This window comes from Trachemys scripta, chromosome 17, assembly GCF_013100865.1.
Source record: "Trachemys scripta elegans isolate TJP31775 chromosome 17, CAS_Tse_1.0, whole genome shotgun sequence".
NCBI classification, from domain to species: Eukaryota; Metazoa; Chordata; order Testudines; family Emydidae; genus Trachemys; species Trachemys scripta.
In genome coordinates, this window is record NC_048314.1 from 6,841,486 (window position 1) to 6,863,628 (window position 22,143).

Genomic DNA, 22,143 nt, shown 5'->3' on the forward strand with positions numbered 1-22,143 from the left:
GTCTCCTCTCCTGCCTGGCTCTGCTGTCGCTTGATTCCATTCCCAGAAGCACCACGACAGCTCTTACCGCTGCCGTGCAATTCTTCCTGTGGTGTTAGTGACTCGTTACCCTCAGATGTTGCCTCTGCCTCTGGAGAACCTTCCCCTCTGTCAATAAACCAAAGGCTGCTCAATGATTTCCACGTCTCAGATTTGTTTGTACACACAATAGCATTAAAGCCGAAATGTGTCTGGCCCTGCGTTGTGAACACTGTGGGCAGAGTGCGCCCTGGGCAGCCAGGGACATTATTTGTCTGGCTCCCCTGGGGAGTACAAGAGAGGGGCGCTATCTCTGCCAGCAGCATAGTGGCTGCCGAAGGGGCATGTCTAAATAGGGTGATGGTGCAAACAGAAGAGCACAGAGACGATCTCAGGCCAAACCTGCACTAGAAAGTCCCATCGCCCAGCCCATGCCTACTCGTGACTTGTGAGGCAGAACAGGCCACAATCTCCCCTCTTTCCCCACCTGGTCTGTGCTGTGAGGTGAGCATCAGGAGTGGCTGCTCTCTGCCCACCGGGCTGCGTAAGGGGAGGGCAAAGTGACCTGGATGCAGGGAGCCCTGACTTCGCTCCTTGCTCCCCTCGAGCCCCCAAGGGATGCACGGAGGAGCAGCGTTCAAAGGGGGGAAGCGAGCAGCAATGCCAGCTGCTCCATGCATCCAGGTCAGTTTCCCCATGTGGGTGCAGGTGTTACAGGCGCAAGGGTTAAGGGTGCAAAGGGGAATGGGGAGCCTGGGAGCCCATAGGGGTCAGGGGCACCAAAATGCACGTTCGTCCAGGGTGCCATTTTACCTAAGGCCAGCTCTGGGTGCAGGTTTTTATTGTGGGCCCCCCTATGCTACCACAAGTCCCACATTCTCACTTCCCTCACCCACCCCCACTCATCCCTGACTCTGCACCTCCAGCTGTGCTCCCCCGTCCATCCCGACATCCCCACCCAGTTCCAGGCCCTGCACCCGCAAGAGCCATCACCACTGCTCCTGCCAAAGCCAGACCTGCTGCCGCGGGAGTCAGAGCCGCAAACCACAGCGGCTGCTGCCGCAGAGTTGGAGTCAGAGCTTCTAGGAGGCAGCAGGAGGTGAGGGAAGGGTGGGAGGAGCTTCAAACCAAAATGGAGGCTCTGCCATTAGCGGTCCCACTCGTCTGACTTCACTGCGGAGCAGGGGCGTAGCCACACGTGGGCCTAGATGGCTACTGCTGGGGAGTGGGGTCGGGATGCGGGGACTTGTCCCACTCCGCCTGCCCGACCGGCGCTCCTGCCGGGGAGTGGGGTCGGGGCATAGGGGCTTGCTCTGTTCTGCTCGCCTGGTGCTCCTGCTGGCGAGCGGGTGGCCGGCGGCAGTAGAGGAGATCTTTAAAAAAGGTAGTCCCGTCACCTGGGGCAACCGGGCCCAGCGTGGGGCGGTAGGACCTGGAAGGGAGCCGGGAGCGCTGGAGAGCAGCGTCTCCTCCAGGAGCTGGGTGCACGCCCAGGCCCCAGGGAGCCCCTGGCCATGCCGGCTGCAGGGCTGGGGGGATGCAGGCCCCCCATCCCTCCTGCCCTCCCAGCCCCTCTGGAATTACCTGCCCACCCAAATATCCCATGCTGGCTATGCCACTGCGGCAGAGCCACCCTTTTGGAGTCCCCCCTCCCTGCGCACGGCTCTTCCTCGGGGTTCCAGCAGGCCCCAAACAACAGCAGCGGTCTGCGCTGGGCATATGTCGTACGGCCAAGCAGCCCTGAGCCTGCACCAGCTTTTCATCTGCCCCTGTTGTCTACCTTCTCCCGCTCGATTCCTGCACCCCACCTTCACAAGTGCCCCACTCAGTCACCGCGGCAGGGGGCCCCTTCGCTGGCTCAGGGCTGATGCAATTGCGTGGGTTGCAGGTGTCTAACCCCATCCTGGCAGTCAGGCCCAATTCTTATAGGGCTCCCAGGCATAGATGACTCATGCTCCTCCCCCATAGTGGGGGGACACGATCTAAAGGGGAGGACACATGACACCCCCCCCCCCCGTGCCTCCTCTGCCCAGTGACCCCACCACCACCCTGCAGCCCAGCCCGGGTCCATCGTGTTCTCCCTGCCCCACGTTACCTGCAGGCAGGGGGAGGCTCTGTCCTTCTCCCACTGCACCTCCCCTCCGGCATGGTTGGCCGCTCTCCCTGGCAGCTGGGCCCGGGTGGGAAGCGGGATGGAGCTGCTTCTTGCACCAGCTGAAGCCAGCTGCTTTGGGTTGTGCGCCACAGCAGCTACCTGAGAGAACCTGGCTGGGGAGGTGGTAGCCGAGGCGAGCCACCCCTCACCCAGGCCCGGCTGCCCCTCGGGCAGGCCAATCGGGAGTGTGGGGGGGGGGCACTTGGCCCTGCATGCCCCCCGTCACCTCAGCCACCTGGCCTGCAATCCCATTGCAAAAGGCCGCGGCATCTGAGCATGGCCAGTAAAGGCTGCTGCTAGTAGATGTTTCCTTCCCCATCCTGCAGGGGCTGCAGCCGCTGGGCATGCTCCAGGGCTGGAGGGGCTGTCGATGGGACTTGTCGTTTCCATTGCCTCCTCTTGCGGCGGGACACAGAGCTGCATGTTTTATGTTTTTTTAAAAATGTTTTCTGATTCAAAATAAAAGCCTACAGTGATGTGACCATTGGGCCCCACGCTGCATGGTTGACGTCCATGCTCTAACCCTTAAACCTGTCCTCAATCCATGTCCCAAGGCGTATCCCAAAATGGCCTTTGCCAACTTGGAATGCAAGTGGAAGGGCCATCCTCCCCTTTCAGGGGATTCACCAGCAATGGCATGAGGTATCCTTTTCTTCCCCAGAAGCTGGGGCCTCTTTCCTCTCAAAAGAGGTAGCGCTGGCAGCAGGAGAGTCCCCCAGTACTTACCCCAGAAGCAGGTGTTTATTCTGTAGTCATGGGGGGGGGGGCAGCTGGGCCAAACCTGAGCAGTGGCTGCAACCCCACATTCCAGGTCACTTTGCCTCTCACATTTGGCCCAGCCACCCCCCATTATGATGGAGGGGTGGCTGGGCCAAACCTGAGCAGTGCTGCGACCCTGCACACCAGCTCTCAATGCCATTCAGTCACATTTTGCTTGGTCTTCGCTATATCATAGTCAAAACAAAACAACAATCCTTCCCTCCTCTTCCTTGAATTTGGGCCGTAGGCACGTGCCCAGCTTGCCTATGCATTAATCCAGCCCTGATTACCCGACAGTGACTTCACTAACATCAGTGGGCTTACTCCATGGTTGTACTCATTTGACCAAGCGGGCCAAATGAGACCCATAAGAGGCTCTATCTTGCTCCCACTGAGGTCAATGGCAAAACTGCCCATCCTGTAACTCATGCAAGAAGGACCAACGGCAAAGATGGGGATAAAGAGATGTGGCACTGTTAAAAACTGACCTGCAGTGGACTGGCCTTTGGTGAAAAAAAGAGTGTGACAGTGTATAATACAGATTCTCTGTCCAATAGCAGGGTCATCTGGGTGTGTATATTGTGACAGCCACTGAGAAAGCTGTGTCCAGCCAAGTCCATCACTGGGATTGGCAGAAAAGTGAACGGTGCCTAGAAAGCCACGGCACATTTTCAAAGACGTTGCACCAAAATCAGGTAAAATGGGTTGGCTAGTTGCAGCCATCCAAATTTCACCCCTCTACGGCTGTACTCTCCTCTCTCTGTGTGGTACTCTGTCCTCATCTGGGGGTGGCTGGGCCACAGACAGAGGTTGATGAGTCTACTACAGACTTGTAGGCTACATATCTGAGTATTTCAGCTAAAGAGGCAGTGACTTATATGGTTAGCTACAAAGGCCGCAGGTTCAATTCTCCTGGTGATGACTCACCCATGAGTAAAATACACATCCTGGCAGTTGTAGAAGATGACAAACTAACATTCACTGCTGGTACAACCCATCTGACATCCAATGGCATGCTCAGAGAATCAGATCCTGCCCAAGGTAAATCCTGCAGCACAAGGTCTATCACACGAAACCTGCATGAGACCAGAAATCACAATACAGTATTAATCGTGCTTCCCCAGAGTAAAGGGGAAATATCCATTGCACCCAGGGAGAATAGTGGTATTCTTGCTCTACCGATTGGAGTCATGCAAACACACAAGCACATAAAGAAATAAACCATGGCAGTGATCTGCCCTCAGGAGCATCCAACATGCAGCAGTCACTGAGAAATCACATGTACATATCAGAAAATGCAGCAGCGCTGTCTCTTCAGATCTTGGGCCATCTAGTACTGCAAAAATTAGGATAATAACATTTCTTTTCTTCCACCCTTAATTTGTCTTGTCTATTTAGATTGAAGCATCTTTGGGGCAGGGATGACTGGAAGTTCATGGAGGATAGGTGTGATGTTGCAGTTTATATGGTTTTATAAAAATATGCTAATGAGTGAATATAATGTAACTGGAATATGCTCGTGCAAAAGGTCTCTTGTAAGGTATCATAACAAAGCTTATAATCTACTGAGTGTGATCATCCTATTTGTATAAATGTACCACTCTTGTATCTGAAACTAGAAATATGAAATAGAACTCTGAGGGCCTATTGTAATTATGCAAAGTGTGGGCCATTAATGGTGGTTTGGAATCTTGATGACTCCCATTAACCAGGACCATTATCTGCAGATGGTTGTGTTTTACCTGTGAGTCTTCCTGTATACCTGTGTGCTGGCAAGTGGGCAATGAAGTCTTGCAGTGACATGTGATCATGTCACCTGAACTGGAATCCATCTTTAACCTGGTGCTTTTCCAGTGAGAAGGAGGGGGTGGGAACCCAGAGAGGGACAAAGGATTCCCACCTTATGCAAAATATATATAAAGGGGTGGAACAGAACAAGAGGAGGAGCCATCATGAAGAATCCCCTAGCTACCACCTGAGCTGGAACAAGAGCTGTACCAGGGGAAAGAATTGTGCCCAGGCCTGGAAGGGGTCCAGTCTGAGGAAAAAACTTACTGAAGCATCTCTAAGGGTGAGATTATCTGTATTCAGTTTGATTAAACATAGATTTGCACATTTTATTTTATTTTGCTTGGTGACTTAATTTGTTCTGTCTGTTACTACTTGGAACCACTTAAATCCTATTTTCTGTATTTAATAAAAACACTTCTTACTTATTAATTAACTCAGAGTATGTATTAATACCTGGGGGAGCAAACAACTGTGCATATCTCTCTATCAGTGTTATAGAGGGCAAACAATTTATGAGTTAAAGCTTATACAGGGTAAAACGGATTTATTTGGGTTTAGACCCCATTGGGAGTTGGACATCTGAGTGTTAAAGACAGGAACACTTCGGTGAGCTGTTTTCAGGTAAACCTGTAGCTTTGAGGCAAGTAACAAAGATCCTGGGTCTTTGTTGGAGCAAACGGGTGTGTCTGGCTCAGCAAGACAGGGTGCTGGAGTCCTGAGCTGGCAGGGAAAGCAGGAGCAGAGGTAGTCTTGGCACATTGGGTGGCAGCTTCCAAGGGGGTTTCTGTGATCCAACCCGTCACAATAGGTCCATCAATGGCTATTAGCCAGGGATGGGCAGGGATGGTGTCCTTAGCCTCTGTATGCCAAAAGCTGGGAATGGGCAACAGGGGATGGATCACTTGATGATTACCTGTTCATTTCTTTTGGGGCACCTGGCATTGGCCACTGTTGGAAGACAGTATACTGGGCTAGACGGACCTTTGGTCTAACCCAGTATGGCCATTCTTATGTTCTTATGTTCTCATGTTAAGCCTAGACAAATTCAGACTGGAAATAATGGCAAGACTAATTAATTATTGGACTCATTTCCGAAGGGCCATGATGGATTCTCCATTATTGACAATTTAAAAATCAAGATTGGATGTTTTTCTAAAAGATCTGCTCTAGGAATTATTTATCTAGGCACCTGTGTTATACAGGAGGTCAGACTAGATAATCACAATGGTCACATCTGGCCTTGGAATCTATCTACTATGGGCTTGTACAACACTCGGCACTGTGGGGCTCCAAGCTGATATGAGGCCTCCTGTGGCTACCGTCATACAAAAAATAACAATAACACAGTTGGATATTAAGTTCACCCAATCCTGCTCCTCTGGTTCACCCAAAGTTTCTCACTGAAGGTGACAGGAGACTTGAAGGGATGGAGAAAGTCAGATTGGGCTCATTATTTGGCACCCTATTTTAATCTTTCAGAAGACACATTCTCATGAACTTTGTGAGACAGGATTCAGACTGGCTCCATTCAATAATCAACATTGGACAATACTGCACTTGCCGCGTGGATGACGCAATGGCTGTTAATCCAATACTGAACATGTCCTACAAGGCCATTTAAATCAGCTACAGTTGTGAACTTTGTCTATGTTGCAATCTCAGTTGAAACCACTGGAATGTGGAGTATGGGAAGGCGGTGCTGAGAAGGCAGAGGCGGGATTAGTTCTGTATGGATTATTGCATATATTGCAGAGCCCTAAATGTTAAGCAGAAGAGAGGGTGGCAAGAAGACGGGGTGGAGCTGCTATTGCAGTGACCAGCACCAGCCATGGGAAGGGCTGCCCAGAAAACCCTCATCTCTTTACTCTGGCTAGCAGCAACAATTTGTAAGGCTGAGGACACCTGCCCAGGTGAGTGAAAGACAATCCCTGCTCACAACAGCATTTCATACTATGGTTCTTGCCAACCTGGACCCTGGAGAACTGGGAACTGTTACATTCAGCTGCCTTCAACATGTAAGATATTCAGGGATCTTTGTCATCCCTACAGGTCTATAAAGTGCTTATCAGGCTCATGGTGCAATATAAATAATAAAAAGAACAGCTTCTTTGACCAAAATTACTTTGAAAAAATTAATCTGTATTGCAAAAATGGCCACCGCAGATGAGACGTGGTCAAAAATAGGACACAGTTTTTGCAAATAATTTTGTGAAAATCTTTTTTTTTTCATTGAAATTTTCTGAAATCTGACATTTTTTGACCTGCTCTTCCTCACACTCATTTCCTAATTTCTAACACCCCTCCCCTCCCCCCACGTTGCTGCTGGAATCTCTCCATCTAATGTTCTTATCACCATTGTATGTTGACACCAAAACATTTTTAACCCAGTAAGTGACCAACCCACAGGCTGTGAAATGTCCACTTATTAACATGTTCTGGGAAATCTAAACCTGACCTTTAAAGCTCAGAGGAACCCTCTGATAGTAGATTAGCCTTTTTAAAACTCATGGTTACTTAGTTAAGGTTATCATTTTAAAAAATACTAGTACTGTGTATCTAATAGCAGACATCCACAATAGAGATCTTTGTATAATGATACTTACTTTCACTGCTGTATTTTGGATTGAAAATCCAGCTGCATTTGAGGGTTAATTTTAGTTCACCATAAAATCCTATGATCCTTATGCAGGATTTAATCAATTTTGTACAGACCTAATTCAGGCAAACTACCTTTGAAGGAAATGGGTGTTTTGCTGAAAAAGGAATGAATACAGGATTCACTCTCTTATGGATAAATTAATGTATTATTTCAGAGCAGTACTGCTTTTAAGTTTAATTTCCTTACATTCATGATCATTTAAAAAATCATTCGCTACCGATGATTTATGCCCAGATGTTCCAAATTAGGAGGCAGGGTTCCTATGTCACGGGAAATATTAATTTTTTTCTCATTCTGTTGGCCTCTAAGATTTCCACATTAATGGAGCTTAATGGAGTTGACGGCTGTGTTCCTATTTTTCTCCACTAATATCCCTGTTAATAATTTTAAATCTAATAATGTGTATAACACAGGGGGACACTGTTAAGATAAAAACATCAATTTTTAAAAATCCATTACCTGTGTTTGTAATAGCAACTGTTTTTAAAATTAATTTGCTTTTGGAAAATTTCTTCACTGAATGACAACTTTTTGTTTTTTCTCTGCATTTCATTCTGCTTGCACAATGAGAATCGAATAGTCAATGTAACTTTTCATAGAATCATAGAACTGGAAGGGACCTTGAGAGATCATCTAGTCCAGTCCCCTGCACTCATGGCAGGACTGAGTATTAGCTAGACCATCCCAGACAGGTGTTTGTCCAACCTGCTCTTAAAAATCCCCAATGCTGGAGATTCCACAACCTTCCTAGGCAATTTATTCCAGTGCTTAACCACTCAGACAGTTTGTTTCTCTTTAGTTAATTTCATTAAGAGGGTCTCATGAACTGGCATAATTCCGCAATGGTTGGGTTGCAAACACAGAAGGGAGGTATGTACATCAAAATTAACTCATATGTTTTTTAAAAAATCACTTAAATGTAATAAGTCTTTTTCTTTTAACTTTTCACTAAAACTTAAAACCGAAACAAAGAGTAATGATCACCCCAAAACCCTTTAATTTTAGGGCATTATCTCTCAAATTCATAAAACTGAAGAAAATGTTGCATTTATCACTAATAGAGAAAACAAAATTAAGGAACTATCTAGGGTCTCATTTGCTTGGTTTTCTGCAGAATGTTTCAGATGATGAGAAACTAACACATATTATTTATGGATTCATTTCTTTCCCCAGAGGTGAGGATAGTGGGACTCAGCGGTTCTGATAAACTCACCGTTCTCCAAGGCTGTCCTGGGTTTCCTGGTGCCACAGGAGCCAAAGGAGAACCAGGAGCTGCAGGAATGAAAGGTACGTTCCCAGGCACTGAAAGGGAATCAGGCATGGATGGTGCTGATGCAAATGGGAGTTACTTATGTGATATGCTCAGACTTTGGAGATTCCCCCACAAACTCTGATATGAGGAAACTCTGCCCAACTCATAGGGCAAATCTTCCGTATCCTTCGGTGATGGATTGGAACTTCAGAATAACCAAAGTTTGAAATATCCTCCATTCTCTTTGGCTCATCAGATTGGCAATCAAGTCCTCTAGTTCATTCCCCATCTCTGTCACTGTCTCACTGTGTGATTCTGGGCAAGTCACTTCCTCTCCCTGAGCCTCAATTTCCCCCTTTGTATAATGGCTATAGTAGTTCTTTACCTTCCAGGGGTTATCTGAGGCATATTTCGTTGATCTGTGTAAAGCACTCTGAGAACTTTGAGCGGGGCTAGAAAAGAATAAATAATGATGATTATTTTGAGCTATGGAATTTTTAATAGTAGTGTGACCGGGGTCCTAGTGGGAGCCAGCTGTGGTCACTCAATTAGGGTGAACTGCAAAGAATGGGGCAGCCAAGCCCCAAAAAGATGGTGGATATTCCAATACCTAGATTCACCAGGCCAGCATCAAACAGCTTCTTTATTACCTCACTGGTTACTCAGAAGTCCCAACAACACAGTTCCCTTAAACTGATCCAGCCTCAGGCCTCCATCCAGGTACCCACGTCAAACATGATGACAATTTCTGTAAAGCTGATTTTATCATAGAAAAGAAAAGGTTCAACCAATCCCAAAGGATCGGACACATCACCTCCCAGGTTAATGAATGTTTCAGATCTTACCCAAATACACGCTACAGCCAATTCTTATTAACTAAACTAAAATGTATTAAAAAACAAAAGAGACAGAGTATGGTTAAAAGATCAATGTACATACAGACAGGAGTTCAATTCATGGAGGTTCAGATTCACAGCAGAGATGGTGAGCTTTGTAGTTGCAAAGAATTCCTTTAGAATTCAGTTCATAGGTCATAGTCCAATGTCCCAATCTCATATTCAGAGCTATCCCATGTTTACAATTCATTGAATTGATAGGATGTGGTTTTGACCTCTGAATTATCAGAGTACAGCATGGACAGGGACTGTTGATTACGCTGTCGACCCTACTCATACATATGTAAATAGACAAAAACACAAACATTAGCTCCCCACATGTCTTTATTTATTTTGCAGGATGTTTAACCCTTTCTAGCCATGCCTCACAGGCAGCATATAGAAAATGCTTTGGCAGGGCCGTCCCTAGCTATTCTGGGGCCCTACGTAGCCCCCCATGGGGGGAAGGGGGGGCAGGCGTCTGTGGCTGGCCCCAGGCTTGGGGGGTAGGGAGGAACCACCCCCCAGCACTCACTGGTGGCGCAGTGGGGGCCGGGTCTCTGCACTTCCCACCGCCAGCAAGTACAGGCTGCAGTCCTCATGGGCAGGAAGAGGCGGGTGCGGGGGTGAAGCAGGGTGGGGGCTTTGAGGAAGGGGTGGAGTGCAGGCAGGGCTGGGGCGGAGCAGGGGTAGGAAGAGGCAGGGCAGGGGCGGGGGGCCTGGGGAAGAGGCAGAGCAGGGGCTGGAGCAGTACACAGCGGCGCAGGGCACCAGGAAATTTGGTGCCCCAAGTTTCCTGGTGCCCTATGCAGCTGCGTACTTTGTGTATGGGTAAGGACAGCCCTGAGCTTTGGTTCTCACCTGGCAGCAAGATGTGCTTGTCCCACTGACTTCAATGGGCCTCCATGCAAGAGTCCATGCTAGGGGATCCTGATGTGAGATCAGGGAGTCAGCGAGCCAGGTGCAGCTACATTATTTGAATTTCGACACAGATGGGTTATTGTAATTCCAGGTTGGGTGGTGGGTTGGGATTATGTACTCAGTATTTACTCTACCTTGGAAAATATTCAGTCAGTTTTCTGTGTTTGCAGGAGAACGGGGACCTCCGGGAATCCCTGGCAAGGTGGGACCAACTGGCCCAAAAGGTAAAGTAACAAAGGGCAGAGAATTGTGTTTTCCTATATGTGACCTAAGAACAGGAAATTTGTTTTTAATCAAATACCAATTAGAGCTAGTTATAAAACACCAATTCCTATAATATCTGGGCTCGAACAACCACCAGAACTTCCCTTCACTCTATATTTGACAAGAAAGGGTTTATTATTGGAACAGAACTTCTGTTCTGATCCACTGTCAAGATCTCGGTATCTCTGATCAGTCTTTCCTATCTTATTTTTTGTTCAATTAGGAGAAAGAGGTCCTGCTGGCCCCACTGGAGTGAAAGGTGAGAGATCTCAGATGATTCTTCTCATTGCAGAGCACTTTAGGGTGCTGTTCATGGTGACAGAAGAACCGGGAGCCACATTTCCCCCCATCCCAGTGTACAATTTTCCCTTCTGGCTTCTCACCGAAAGAAAAAGCTGAACAAAAAAATTGGTTCAGGTTGAACAAGAAGTGTCATTTGACCCAAACCAACAGGTTTTGAGTGGGTTTTTTTAATCTCATTTTGTTTTTGTTCCATTGCCAAATGACTAAACAAAATGTTTCAAAATGAACAGTTGGAACATTTTAATAATGTCAAAGCAAAACTTTTTGACTACGTAGGAAAATTTCCGCTGATTTATTTTTGTTTGCTTACGTTGGCTGTACGTGTTTGCCAAATGTGAACTGAATTTGTGAATTGTTTCGGACACGAAACTGCATTTTTTTTGGTGAATAATATATTAGCTGAAAACATTTCAACAGCTCTAATTATGATGTCTGACATATCACAAGGTCCTTGGCAGTCACAGGAAATTACTCCCGGAATCAAACCGCACTAGGCCAGTGGTTCTTAAACTTCATTGCCCGGCAACCTCCTTCTGACAACAAAAATTACTACACGATCCCAGGAGGGGTGACCAAAACCTGAGCCAGCCAGAGCCTCGCTGCCCTTGGCAGGGGGGCCAAAGCCTGAGCCCCACCGCCCGGGGTGGAGGGCCTGTAACCTGAGCCCCTCCACCCAGGGCTGAAGCCCTCGGGTGTCAGCTTCAGCCCCGGGCGGTGGGGCTCGGGCTTCCGAGCAAGTCTAACACCATCTCTGGTGACCCCATTAAAACAGGGTTGCGACCCACTTTGGGGTCCCGACCCATAGTTTAAGAACCACTGTGCTAGCTAACACATCTTCGCTCATTACATAGGAGCTGGGAAGCATGCACCCAGCTGCAGTGTTGACATATCCTAAGGGTGAAATTCAGCCAGTGAAGAGGACAAGAGAAGATAAATATATCACTTAAGTTCCACTAGTGGGCTACTTTAACAGATTGTGTGGAGTGTAAGTGATACATAGGCCTTGAACTAGCCCCCTGCACAATTAATCCCCAAGTGGGTGTTGAAATGAGAGCTCAAACTATGGAGATGATCTCTATGGAAAACAAGGATTTTATTCTGAGCTCTTTCTTTAGGAGATAAAGGAGCATTGGGAACTCTTGGAACAGTTGTTGGTGAGACCCTCTGCACTTTCCTTCATATTGAGCACATCACTTCAGTTTCATTTCTGCTGAGCTGGAACTTGAGTGGTTTAAGAATCTTCCTTCTTGAATAGTTACCATGCCCATAGTATCGAGCTCACCAATATTCCCGTAAGTGTTGGAAGAGAGAAATAGCTCTGTCTACAAAACAGGTAGTCAGTACAGGGTTGCAACTAAGGTGACCAGACAGCAAATGTGAAAAATCGGGATGGGGGTGGGAGGTAATAGGAGCCTATATAAGAAAAAGACCCCAAAATTGGTACTGTCCCTATAAAATCAGGACATATGGTCACCCTAGTTGCAACATCTGCAATAACTCCCAGCAGATGACCTTTGGTATTAGAGATAATATTTGGCATGTAAGTGAAAACTGTAGATCCAGATGTATATCCTGGAGAAGGCTGCTTTCTCTTACCCCTCCTATACTCCTCACATCCTGGGGGTGGGGAGTATGAATTACAAGAAATGGACCCTGTTTAAATGCTCATTTAAAGGGGTGCCCCTTTTTCTATTTAACGAATTTCACTTGGGATTTTTATAACATATTGACTCCAATTCACAGCTAGTGTAAGCAGGTGTAACACCCCTGACTTTGTGGGCATTGCTTCTGCTTACTGACCAGCGATTAATTTAGTCCATTAAGGACCAATTCTTACCCCTGCAAGTGGAACCCTCATGAGAGGGTTACAAAACAGTCTTGGCTAGTTAGGAATGCCATCTTTTTTATCCCAGACAGGAAGCGCGGATCAGAGATGAGTGTGATTCCGTTCACACTTGGTTTTGCACAAGCACAAACCTGTCCAGTGCCTTTTCTAGTACATCGCTATCCCAGCTCTCACTGTTGGCACAGTTTAAAAGACAATACAAAGTTCTCTGGTTCAAATTTCACTTCCATTGTTTCTTTTCCTGTCCAGGAGAGGAAGAGCTGGACGATATACAGTGTCAGAAAGGTGAGCATTTCTTATAACCACAGAACTATCATCTCTTTCCTTCGAGGGAATGCAGCCGTGATGGCTGAACCCTCAGGAATGATGAACAAATATTTTTAAATGAGTAATGTGACCACTTCGCCCTTTTCCTGTTTTACCCGCCAGATGGTTGAGTATTTTTAAATGAATTATTTGTGCAATTAACCAGGGAATCTTTTGTGAAAACACATTTCAGCCAATGGGTTTACTTCCAATCTGTTTGATGTGAGTATTCCTATGAGTGTTTGATGTTCCCTTGCAGTGATTGCTCACCCAAGTCACATGATGACTGGAAGCCCTTCTAACTCACCAGGGATTTCAAAATGGCTGCACGGGCACTTCCACCAGTACAAATCCTCGTGCACATTTCAGTTTTCATGAGGTTTCAAGACACTTTGAGCCAATCCTCTGTTCAGGTTGAGCTGGTCTCACACACAACACATGGGGTTGGGCAGTTGTTGTCTCTTTTCCTCTTTCAAACAAACTTAATAAGAGCCACACTAGCACAGTGAAGTCTAAATAATTGTGTTTGCTAACTACAGAGAGCATGAAAAGCCTAGTTAGGTACCTACGCTGCTGCTCTGGTAGGTTCCTAAAGATAGAACACAGAGAGCACCACTAGAGGGCTCACAAAGTATTTAAAAGGATACTACCCATTTCCCAAACACTACAGTCAGAAGGAGAGGAGATGGTGGTTCAAAGATTGTTTTCCATTTACCTGATTCTGCAATTGATTTGGCCCTCAGTGCAACATAAAGCAGCCCATGAATCCAAGAAGAGTTATACAACCAATTTATACATTTCAATTCCTCTTTTAACCAGGAGCAAAGAACTGCAAGGAGCTGTTAGCTAGAGGGAACATCCTGAGCGGCTGGTACACCATCTACCCCCATGACTGTAACGCCCTGACTGTGCTGTGTGACATGGACACAGATGGTGGAGGATGGATTGTAAGAACAGAGCATAATGAAGCTCATTGGATATTTTTTCTTGAACAGTCTTCTGTCCTAAAAATGGGAGGTGGCCCTTAACCAGTGGGTTGCAGCTAATAGAAAAGCATGAAGACGGAAACTCTGAAGCTGTCAGCTCACCATGGTCAGCTGAACAAAACCACTGAGCCCTTCTAATCCTCCTAATCCTTGTCAAAGTCTCCAGACACCTTGGTTGTGAACACAATGGGTTCCAGGGAGGGAACCCGGAGCTTTAGAGTCAAAAAGTCCCCGTCTGAGGGGACATTTGTCACTGGTCTGACACAGTTAACCAGGTTTCCCTTCTCCTGGCTATTCTCTGCCCGGCTCTCACAGCCTCCTCAATAGCTGCCCAGACTCTGGAACCAGAATTCCTTCTTCCTTCCCCTTCTGTCACAGGCCTGGTGCCTCAGCTGCTCTGTCGCTCAGGTACCCCCTGAGTGTGAGAGGAGAGAGCGTTCGAGGGAGCTGAGGGGTTTGAACCCTGTATGTACATAACATTTAAACCTTCCAATTTATTATTCTGCTTATTTATATCCCAGTCGTGCCTAGAGAATCTGATGAAGATCAGGGTCCCATTGCGCTGGGTGCTGAACACACCCACTGAGAGACAGCTCCTGTCCTTTACAGCTCACTCTCTCCATAGACAAGGCAGACAAAGGGCTGCACAGAAAGCAGAGGGGATGTGACTTGCCCAAGTGGCAGAACTGGGTATAGAACCCAGGCCTCCTGATTGCTAGTCCAGTGCTGTAGATTTCAAACCACGTGATCCTTTAACCTAGTGCTGTTGCTGCCAAGATTTAATATGATCCTGGGGGACAAGCCTCCATCTGCGATAGTCACCTGAGGCTGAAATAGATCTGACCACATTAAATCTCATTCAATGATTTACAGTCTCAGTTTCTGGTCTCCTGCTCTACGTAGGATGGAAACCAATGCGGGATTTCCCAGCTAAGAACCTCCTGTTTCCCTGCAGGTGTTCCAGAGACGGGTGGATGGCTCCGTGGATTTTTTCCGTGACTGGAATTCGTACAAGAGAGGTTTCGGCAGCCAGCTGTCAGAATTCTGGCTGGGGAATGACAATATCCACCTGCTAACATCCCTTGGTAAAGACATCACTGATGCATTCTTTTCCTTACAGCAACCTTCTCCACCAAGCTTTGTTCCCACACTTTAGTCATGGCTATAGGGTATAGAGTTGTACCATCAGTAGAGATAACACTTCAGCTCCAGACACCCCTTCCTCTTCCTGTTCCTTACAGCCCAGTCCTGCCACACAAAGCTATTGAAACCAATAATGCGGTGGCAGCTGGGCTGGCTCCAGTCATGATTCATGGAGCAGCATTTGGTCCTCGGATGGTTTGCCCACATTACAGCAATGAGGAATGCTACAGACTAGATGAAAATAGCTGAACATTTTGCTTTCAAATTGTTTTCTAAAGGAACCAACGAGCTTCGTGTTGATCTCCGAGATTTTGACAACAAGTATCAATTTGCTACCTTTGGATCATTCAAAATTGGAGGGGAGACTGAGAAATACAAGCTGATCCTTGGAGCCTTTGTTAATGGCACTGCAGGTAGGTTCTGAGCTCGTCCTTTACCCTTTGTGGCAGATGGAAATAATGGAAAGCGAGATGCAGAATATTCTATGGCAGAAGCAAAAGGTGGTGTGATCTGTGGAAGTGATCTCTTTTGGAAAACATCAGTTATTCTGCTATTGAACTATTTGAGCAGGAATCCATGTACTAGTGACACCAGCTATGTAGTGTAATATGGATATCCTGCCTAGGGCAGCCTGAAAGCAGAATTCTGAACAGAGTTAGGCACAACCACTGCTTGTTGTTTTCCTAAATTAAACCTGAATGCCCTTGAGAAACATCGGAATTAACCTAAGTAGGCACAGCTGGATTGTTACAAGTCACTGAGTGGGTGCACATGACATGTGCATTTTGTGCAAACTACGCATCCAGACGCCCACACACAGAGACAGAAACATTCTTTGACATGCAGAGTCTTTTGCAGGCCACTGCAGGATTGCTTAGGCACATTGCTTAGCCACATCACCTTGCCAACCTGTTATGGAGGGCTTTAAATTAGGTTCAAAGGGGGTAGGTGAGCAAAGTCCACCGCTAAGAATAAAAAAGGGCCACCTTAACAGAGGGTTAGATGTTGGGGGGGGCAGGAGGTTGTATATGTATGGTAATAGGAGCAACAAGAGCGGGAAATCTGCTCAACATCTTAGATGTCTATACACAAATGTAAGCAGTGTGGAGAATAAATAGGAAGAACTGGAAGTATTAGCCCAATAGCTAAATTATTAATTATTAACAGCTAGCCAAAGACTCAAAAAGTAACAGCAAAAAAAATTTAAGTACATCAGAAGCAGGAAGCCTGGTAAACAACCAGTGGGGCCACTGGACAATTTAGATTCTAAAGGAGAACTCAGGGAGGATAAAGCCATTGCGAAGAAACTAAATGAATTCTTTGCATTGGTCTTCACGGCTGAGGATATGAGGGAGATTCCAAAACTTCAGCCATGCTTTTTAAGTGACAAATCAGAGGAACTGTCCCAGACTGAGGTGTCGTTAGAGGAGCTTTTGGAACAGATTGCTAAATTAAACAGTAATAAGTCACCAGGACCAGATGGTATTCACCCAAGAGTTTTGAAGGAACTCAAATGTGAAATTTCAAACTGTGGTATGTAACCTATCATTTAAATGAGCTTCTGTACCTGATGACTGGATGATAGCTAATGTGATGCTATTTTTTTAAAAAAAAGGGGGCTCCAAAGGTGATCCTGGCAATTACAGGCCGGTAAGCCTAACTTCAGTACGGAGCAAATTACTGAAACTATAGTAAAGAACAGAATTATCAGACACATAGATTAACACAATTTGTTGCAGACAAGTCAGCATGGTTTTATAAAGGGAAATCATGCCTCACCAATCTACTAGAATTCTTTGAGGGGGTCAACAAACATATGGACAAGGGGGATCCAGTGGACATAGTGTACTTAGATTTTCAGAAAGCCTTTGTTAAGGACCCTCACAAAAGGCTCTTAAGCAAAGTAAGCTGTCATGGGATAAGAGGGAAAGTCATTTCCTGGATAAGTTACTGGTTAAAAGATAGGAAACAAAGAGTAGGAATAAATGCTAAGTTTTCAAAATGGAGAGAGGTAAATAGTGGTGTCCCCCAGATGTCTGTACCCAGACCAGTACTGTTCAACATATTCATAAATGATCTAGAAAAAGGGGTGAATGAGGTGGCAAAATTTGCAGATGATACAAAACTACTCAAGATAGTTAAATCTGAAGCAGAGTGCGAAGAGTTACAAAGGTAGATCACAAAACTGGGTGATTGGGCAACAAAATGGCAGATGAAATTCAATGTTGATAAATGCAAAGTAATGCACATTGGAAAACATAATCCCAACTATACATATAAAATTATGGGGTCTAAATTAATTGTTACCACTCAAGAAAGAGATCTTGGAGTCATTGTGAATAGTTCTCTGAAAACCTCTATTCAATGTGCAGCAGCAGTCAAAAAAGCTAACAGAATGTTGGGAATCATTAAGAAAGGGATAGATAATAAGAGAAAATATTATATTGCCTCTATATAAATCCATGGTATGTCCACATCCTGAATACTGTGTGCATCTCAAATATATATATATTGGAATTGGAAAAGGTACAGGAAAGGGCAACAAAAATTATTAGGGGCATGGAACAGCTTCCATATGAAGAGAGATTTAAAAGATTGGGACTTCTCAGCTTGGAAAAGAGACGGCTAAAGGGAGATACGATAGGGGCCTATAAAATTGTGACTGGTGTGGAGAAAATAAATAGGGAAATGTTATTATTCCTTCTCATAACACAAGAACTAGGAGTCACCCGATGAAATTAATAGACAGCAGATTTAAAACAAACAAAAGAAAGTATTTCTTCACACAATGTGTAGTCAACTTATGGAACACATTGCCAGGAGATATGCTGAAGACCAAGATTATAACAGGGTTCAAAAGAGAACTAGATAGGTTCAACGAGGATAGGTCCATCCATGGCTATTAGCCAAAAGGAGCAGGGATGGTGTCCCTAGCCTCTGTTTGCTAGAACACATAGGATGGATCACTTGATGATTACCTGCTCTGTTCATTCCCTCTGGAGCATCTGGCATTGGCCTCTGGCAGAAGTTGGAATACTGGGCTAAATGGACTTTTGGTCTGACCCAGTATGGCTGCTCTTATGTTCTTATTCCTTAACTGGCATCACAGAGACTTGGTTGGATAAGAATTGTTACAGCAATATTATAGAGGGGTGTAGCTTGTTCAGGAGAGACAGGCTGGAGGAGGTGTTGCATTATATACCAAGAATATATACACTTGTTCTGAGGCCCAGAACAAGGTGAGAGACAGGCCCTTTGACAGTCTCTGGATAAAGATAAAGTGGTAAAAAGTAGAGGTGACTTCATAATAGGGTGTCTACTATAGTCCACCAAACCAGGAAGAGTAGGAAGATGAGATATTTCTAGAACAAATAGCAAAAATAGGCAAAACCCAGACCTGGTAGTAATGGGGGACTATAACTACTTAGTCCTTTACTTAGTGGGGATGGAGAGCTAATATCTGATGATATCAAGAAGGTTGAGGTGTTTAATGCCTATTTTGGTTCAGTTTTCACTAAAAAGGTTAATGGTGACCAGATACTCAACCCAATATCAGCAATAAGGGGGAATGAATGAAAGCCAGAATAGGAAAAGAACACATTAAAGAATATTTAGATAAGTTAGATGTACTCCAGTCAGTGGGGCCTGACAAAATTCATCCCAGGAACCATTAGTAATTATCTTTGAGAACACCTGGAGGGCAAATGAGATACCAGAGGACTGGAGAAGTACAAACATAGTCTCTATCCTTAAAAAGGGGAACAAAGAGAACCCAGAGAATATAGACCAGATATCCTAACTTCAATACTGGGGAAAATATTGGAACAAATTATTGTTTTGTAAGCACCTAGAGGAAAATAGTATTATAAGAAAGAGCCAGCATTGATTTGTCAAGAAGAAATCATGCCAAACCCATATCTAGTAGGGTCTCACAGGGGTCAGTCCTGTGTCTGATATTATTCAATCTTGTCATTAATGACTGGGATAATTGAGTGCACAGTATTCTTTTAAAATTTGCTGATGACACCAAGCTGGGAGAGGTTTCGAGCATTTTGTAGGACAGAATTAGAATTCAAAATGACCTTGGCAAATTGGCCTGAATTCAATAAGTTGAAATTCAGTAAAGACAAGTGCCAAAGGCTTCATTTAGGAAGGAAAAAGCCGTTGTTCTCAAACCTTTGTTTTGGTGACCTCTTTCACACAATAAGCCTCTGAGTGTGGCCCTCCTTATAAATTAAAAATACATTTTTCATATTTAATACTATTATAAATGCTGGAGGCAAAGCCGGGTTTGGGGATGGAGGCTGACAGCTTGTGACCCCCCCCCCCCCCCCCCCCCATTAGTCTTGAGAAAAGAAGACTTAGAGGGGACCTGATAACAGTCTCAAGGGCTCATACAAAGAGGACGGTGATCAATTGTTCTCCATGTCCACTGGTGGTGGGTTAAGAAGTTGTGCGCTTAATCTGCAACAAGGGAGACTTAGGTTAGATAATAGGAAAAGCTTTCTAACTATGAGGATAATTAACCTCTGGAATAGGTTTCCAAGGGAGTATGTGTAATCCCCATCAATGGCGGTTTTTAAAAACAGATTGGCCAAACACCTGTCAGGGTTGGTCTAGGTTGACTTGGTCCTCCCTCAGCATAAGGGGCTCGGCTTGATGACTTCTTGAGGTCCCTTCCAGCCCTGCGTTTCTGTGACTCTGTGATTCTTTGGTCCTGAATCCTCAACCCATTCCCTGGTAAGCTGTTAGTGTTAGGAGCACATTGAGCGCATTGACTCCAATGAGTTACTCTGCATTTATAGTGGTGTCACTGAGATCAGAATATGGTCTGGTGGAAAATCTTTCTTCTAGGAAGTAGAACTGCAGTCTCTCTCCTGGATTCCAGGGAGATTTTCATTGCCCGGTGAAAGGAGAAATTTAGCAACCCCACTGCAGAACTGCCAGGCTGGGCTGTGGGATCTGAACTGTAAAAACATGTAGTAAATACTGTACACACAATTGTTTCCACAGGGGATTCATTAATCATCCACAACAACATGCCGTTTACAACCCGAGACTTTGACAATGACCTGTATTCAGGTAACTGTGCAACATCCTTTAAAGGAGCCTGGTGGTACAAGGATTGTCACTGGTCCAACCTGAACGGATTATACTTGAGAGGAGCCCATGAAAGCTATGCTGATGGGGTGAACTGGAAGACAGGCAAAGGGCAAAAGTACTCCTACAAGGTGTCAGAGATGAAATTTAGGCCCATGTAGCCAATCAGAGAAGCAGTTATAGTAATTCCACTTAGCTCTTATACAGCAATTATAGGCCTGTCATAGTGATCATTTAGCTGGAGATGTGCTGAGATGAATTCTTTTTATAGCACAATGTTTTCTTTGTCTTTCATGTTCTGTTTTTCTGCTCACCCAATGAGAAGCGCAGCCATTTATGTAACAGAAAGTAGAAATATGGGCTCATTAGTCAGTCATGGAATGGGTAAATCTCTGCAAAGCTACTAAAGAAATGGTTAAATACACATGGACCCAAAGTCATAAGTAAAGCTAGAGCCCATCACCTTCAGCGCAATAACTGCAAGCCCCTAATACCTGAGCTAAGTAAGTCTCTTTAGCTGTGTGTAATGGGCCATTGTCTTTGTATACCAGCCACTAAGGGAAGACATCAAATTACACACTCAGCCCCTGCAGTGCACCAGGACTAGAGCTGGTAACAATAAGGCAAAAATAGTTTTGTGGGGAAAAAATGAAATTTCTAAGTTGTTTTCATTTCAAAGGGTTGAAAATGAACCTTTTTTGGTTTTGTTTTTAATTTTTTGTATTTTTCCCCAATTCCTTCCCCCTGATACGTATTAACAAAAATGTCATTGAATGTTCTCATTTACCAAAGTCCTGGCATTCTATATACAAAAAACATTTGTCGTCATCATGAGAACATTTTTGATAAAAAAAGAAATGCTGAAAAATTTCAATTAAAAATATTGTGAATTTTTCCAGTCAAACAAAACATTACAATGATGTCAATGATATTTTATTAAAATTTTCATTAAAAAAAAAGCTGTTTGTCCATAGAAAACTCATAGTGTCTGGTGACACTGTGACAAAAAACCCAGAGCACCATGTCTCAGCGCCTGGGTCAGCTGACTCAGGCTCACAGGGCTATAAAATTGCAGTGTCGACATTCAGGCTTGGGCTGGAGCCTGGGCTCTGAGACTCTCCCCTGTATGTGGTGTCACAGCCTGGGATCCAGCCTGCGTCCAAACATCTCTGCTGCAATGTTATAGCTTCGCAGCTGGAGCCCCGAGAGCCTGGGTTGGCTGACCCAGGCTAGCTGCGGTCATGCCACAAGTCTTTTATTGCAGTGTAAACATGCCGTTAGCTCCATGCTCTGTCTTCTGCTGCTTCCATTACCAGAGGCCTCACCACAGCTCCTACCACGGTCAAGCAATTTTTCCTCTGCTGCTAGTGAATCATTTCCCTTGGAAGCTGCATCTGCCAGTGGCGAACCTTCCCCTCTGTTAGTAAAGCAAACACTGGCTCAATGATGTGCATTTCGCAGACCTTTTTTTTTTTTTTAAACATACAAGACAGTTCAATTTCATCAGAGCTAAAAAAATGCCTGGCCTTGCACTAGGTGAATTAGAGAGGTGGGAAGGCAAAGTGTAACCATGCTAGAAGGAGACTCAATTTTGTCTGGGTACACTGGGTTGTACAAGAGAGGGTAGCTACCTCTGCCAGGAGCACTGTTCCCCAGAGGGGACATGTCAGAGAAGAGTGATGGTGCAAATAGAAGAGTTCTGCAAGGATCTCAGGCTACATCTGTACTAGAAAATCGGGAGGCATAACAGGCCATAGTCTCTCTT

The 22,143-nt window shown here is 45.3% G+C and overlaps 1 protein-coding gene and 1 long non-coding RNA gene across 6 annotated transcripts; one reads left to right on the plus strand and one right to left on the minus strand.

Moving 5' to 3' along the window:
• Positions 1 to 10: 10 nt before the first annotated feature.
• LOC117889418 lies at positions 11 to 9,639 on the minus strand. Of its 2 annotated transcripts, none has more exons than XR_004648473.1 (3): positions 9,574 to 9,639; positions 3,860 to 4,008; positions 11 to 147 (listed from the first exon to the last, which is right to left on the minus strand). It is a non-coding gene; the product is annotated as an uncharacterized LOC117889418 (long non-coding RNA). The 2 variants fall into 2 exon arrangements; XR_004648474.1 differs by having other exon boundaries at positions 14 to 145; positions 3,877 to 4,008.
• On the plus strand, positions 6,442 to 21,859 carry LOC117889415 (ficolin-2-like). 4 transcript variants are annotated; one of them, XM_034793596.1, is made up of 10 exons: positions 6,444 to 6,633; positions 8,556 to 8,669; positions 10,601 to 10,654; positions 10,918 to 10,953; positions 12,113 to 12,151; positions 13,093 to 13,128; positions 13,969 to 14,096; positions 15,091 to 15,220; positions 15,557 to 15,691; positions 20,292 to 21,859. In XM_034793596.1, the coding sequence occupies exons 1-10, from the start codon at positions 6,552 to 6,554 to the stop codon at positions 20,537 to 20,539; spliced, it is 1,002 nt and encodes a 333-aa protein (XP_034649487.1). In that variant the 5' UTR covers positions 6,444 to 6,551; the 3' UTR covers positions 20,540 to 21,859. The 4 variants fall into 4 exon arrangements, with proteins under 4 accessions (XP_034649488.1, XP_034649487.1, XP_034649489.1 ...); XM_034793597.1 differs by lacking the exon at positions 10,601 to 10,654 and having other exon boundaries at positions 6,442 to 6,633; XM_034793595.1 differs by lacking the exon at positions 12,113 to 12,151 and having other exon boundaries at positions 6,537 to 6,633.
• Positions 21,860 to 22,143: the final 284 nt, after the last annotated feature.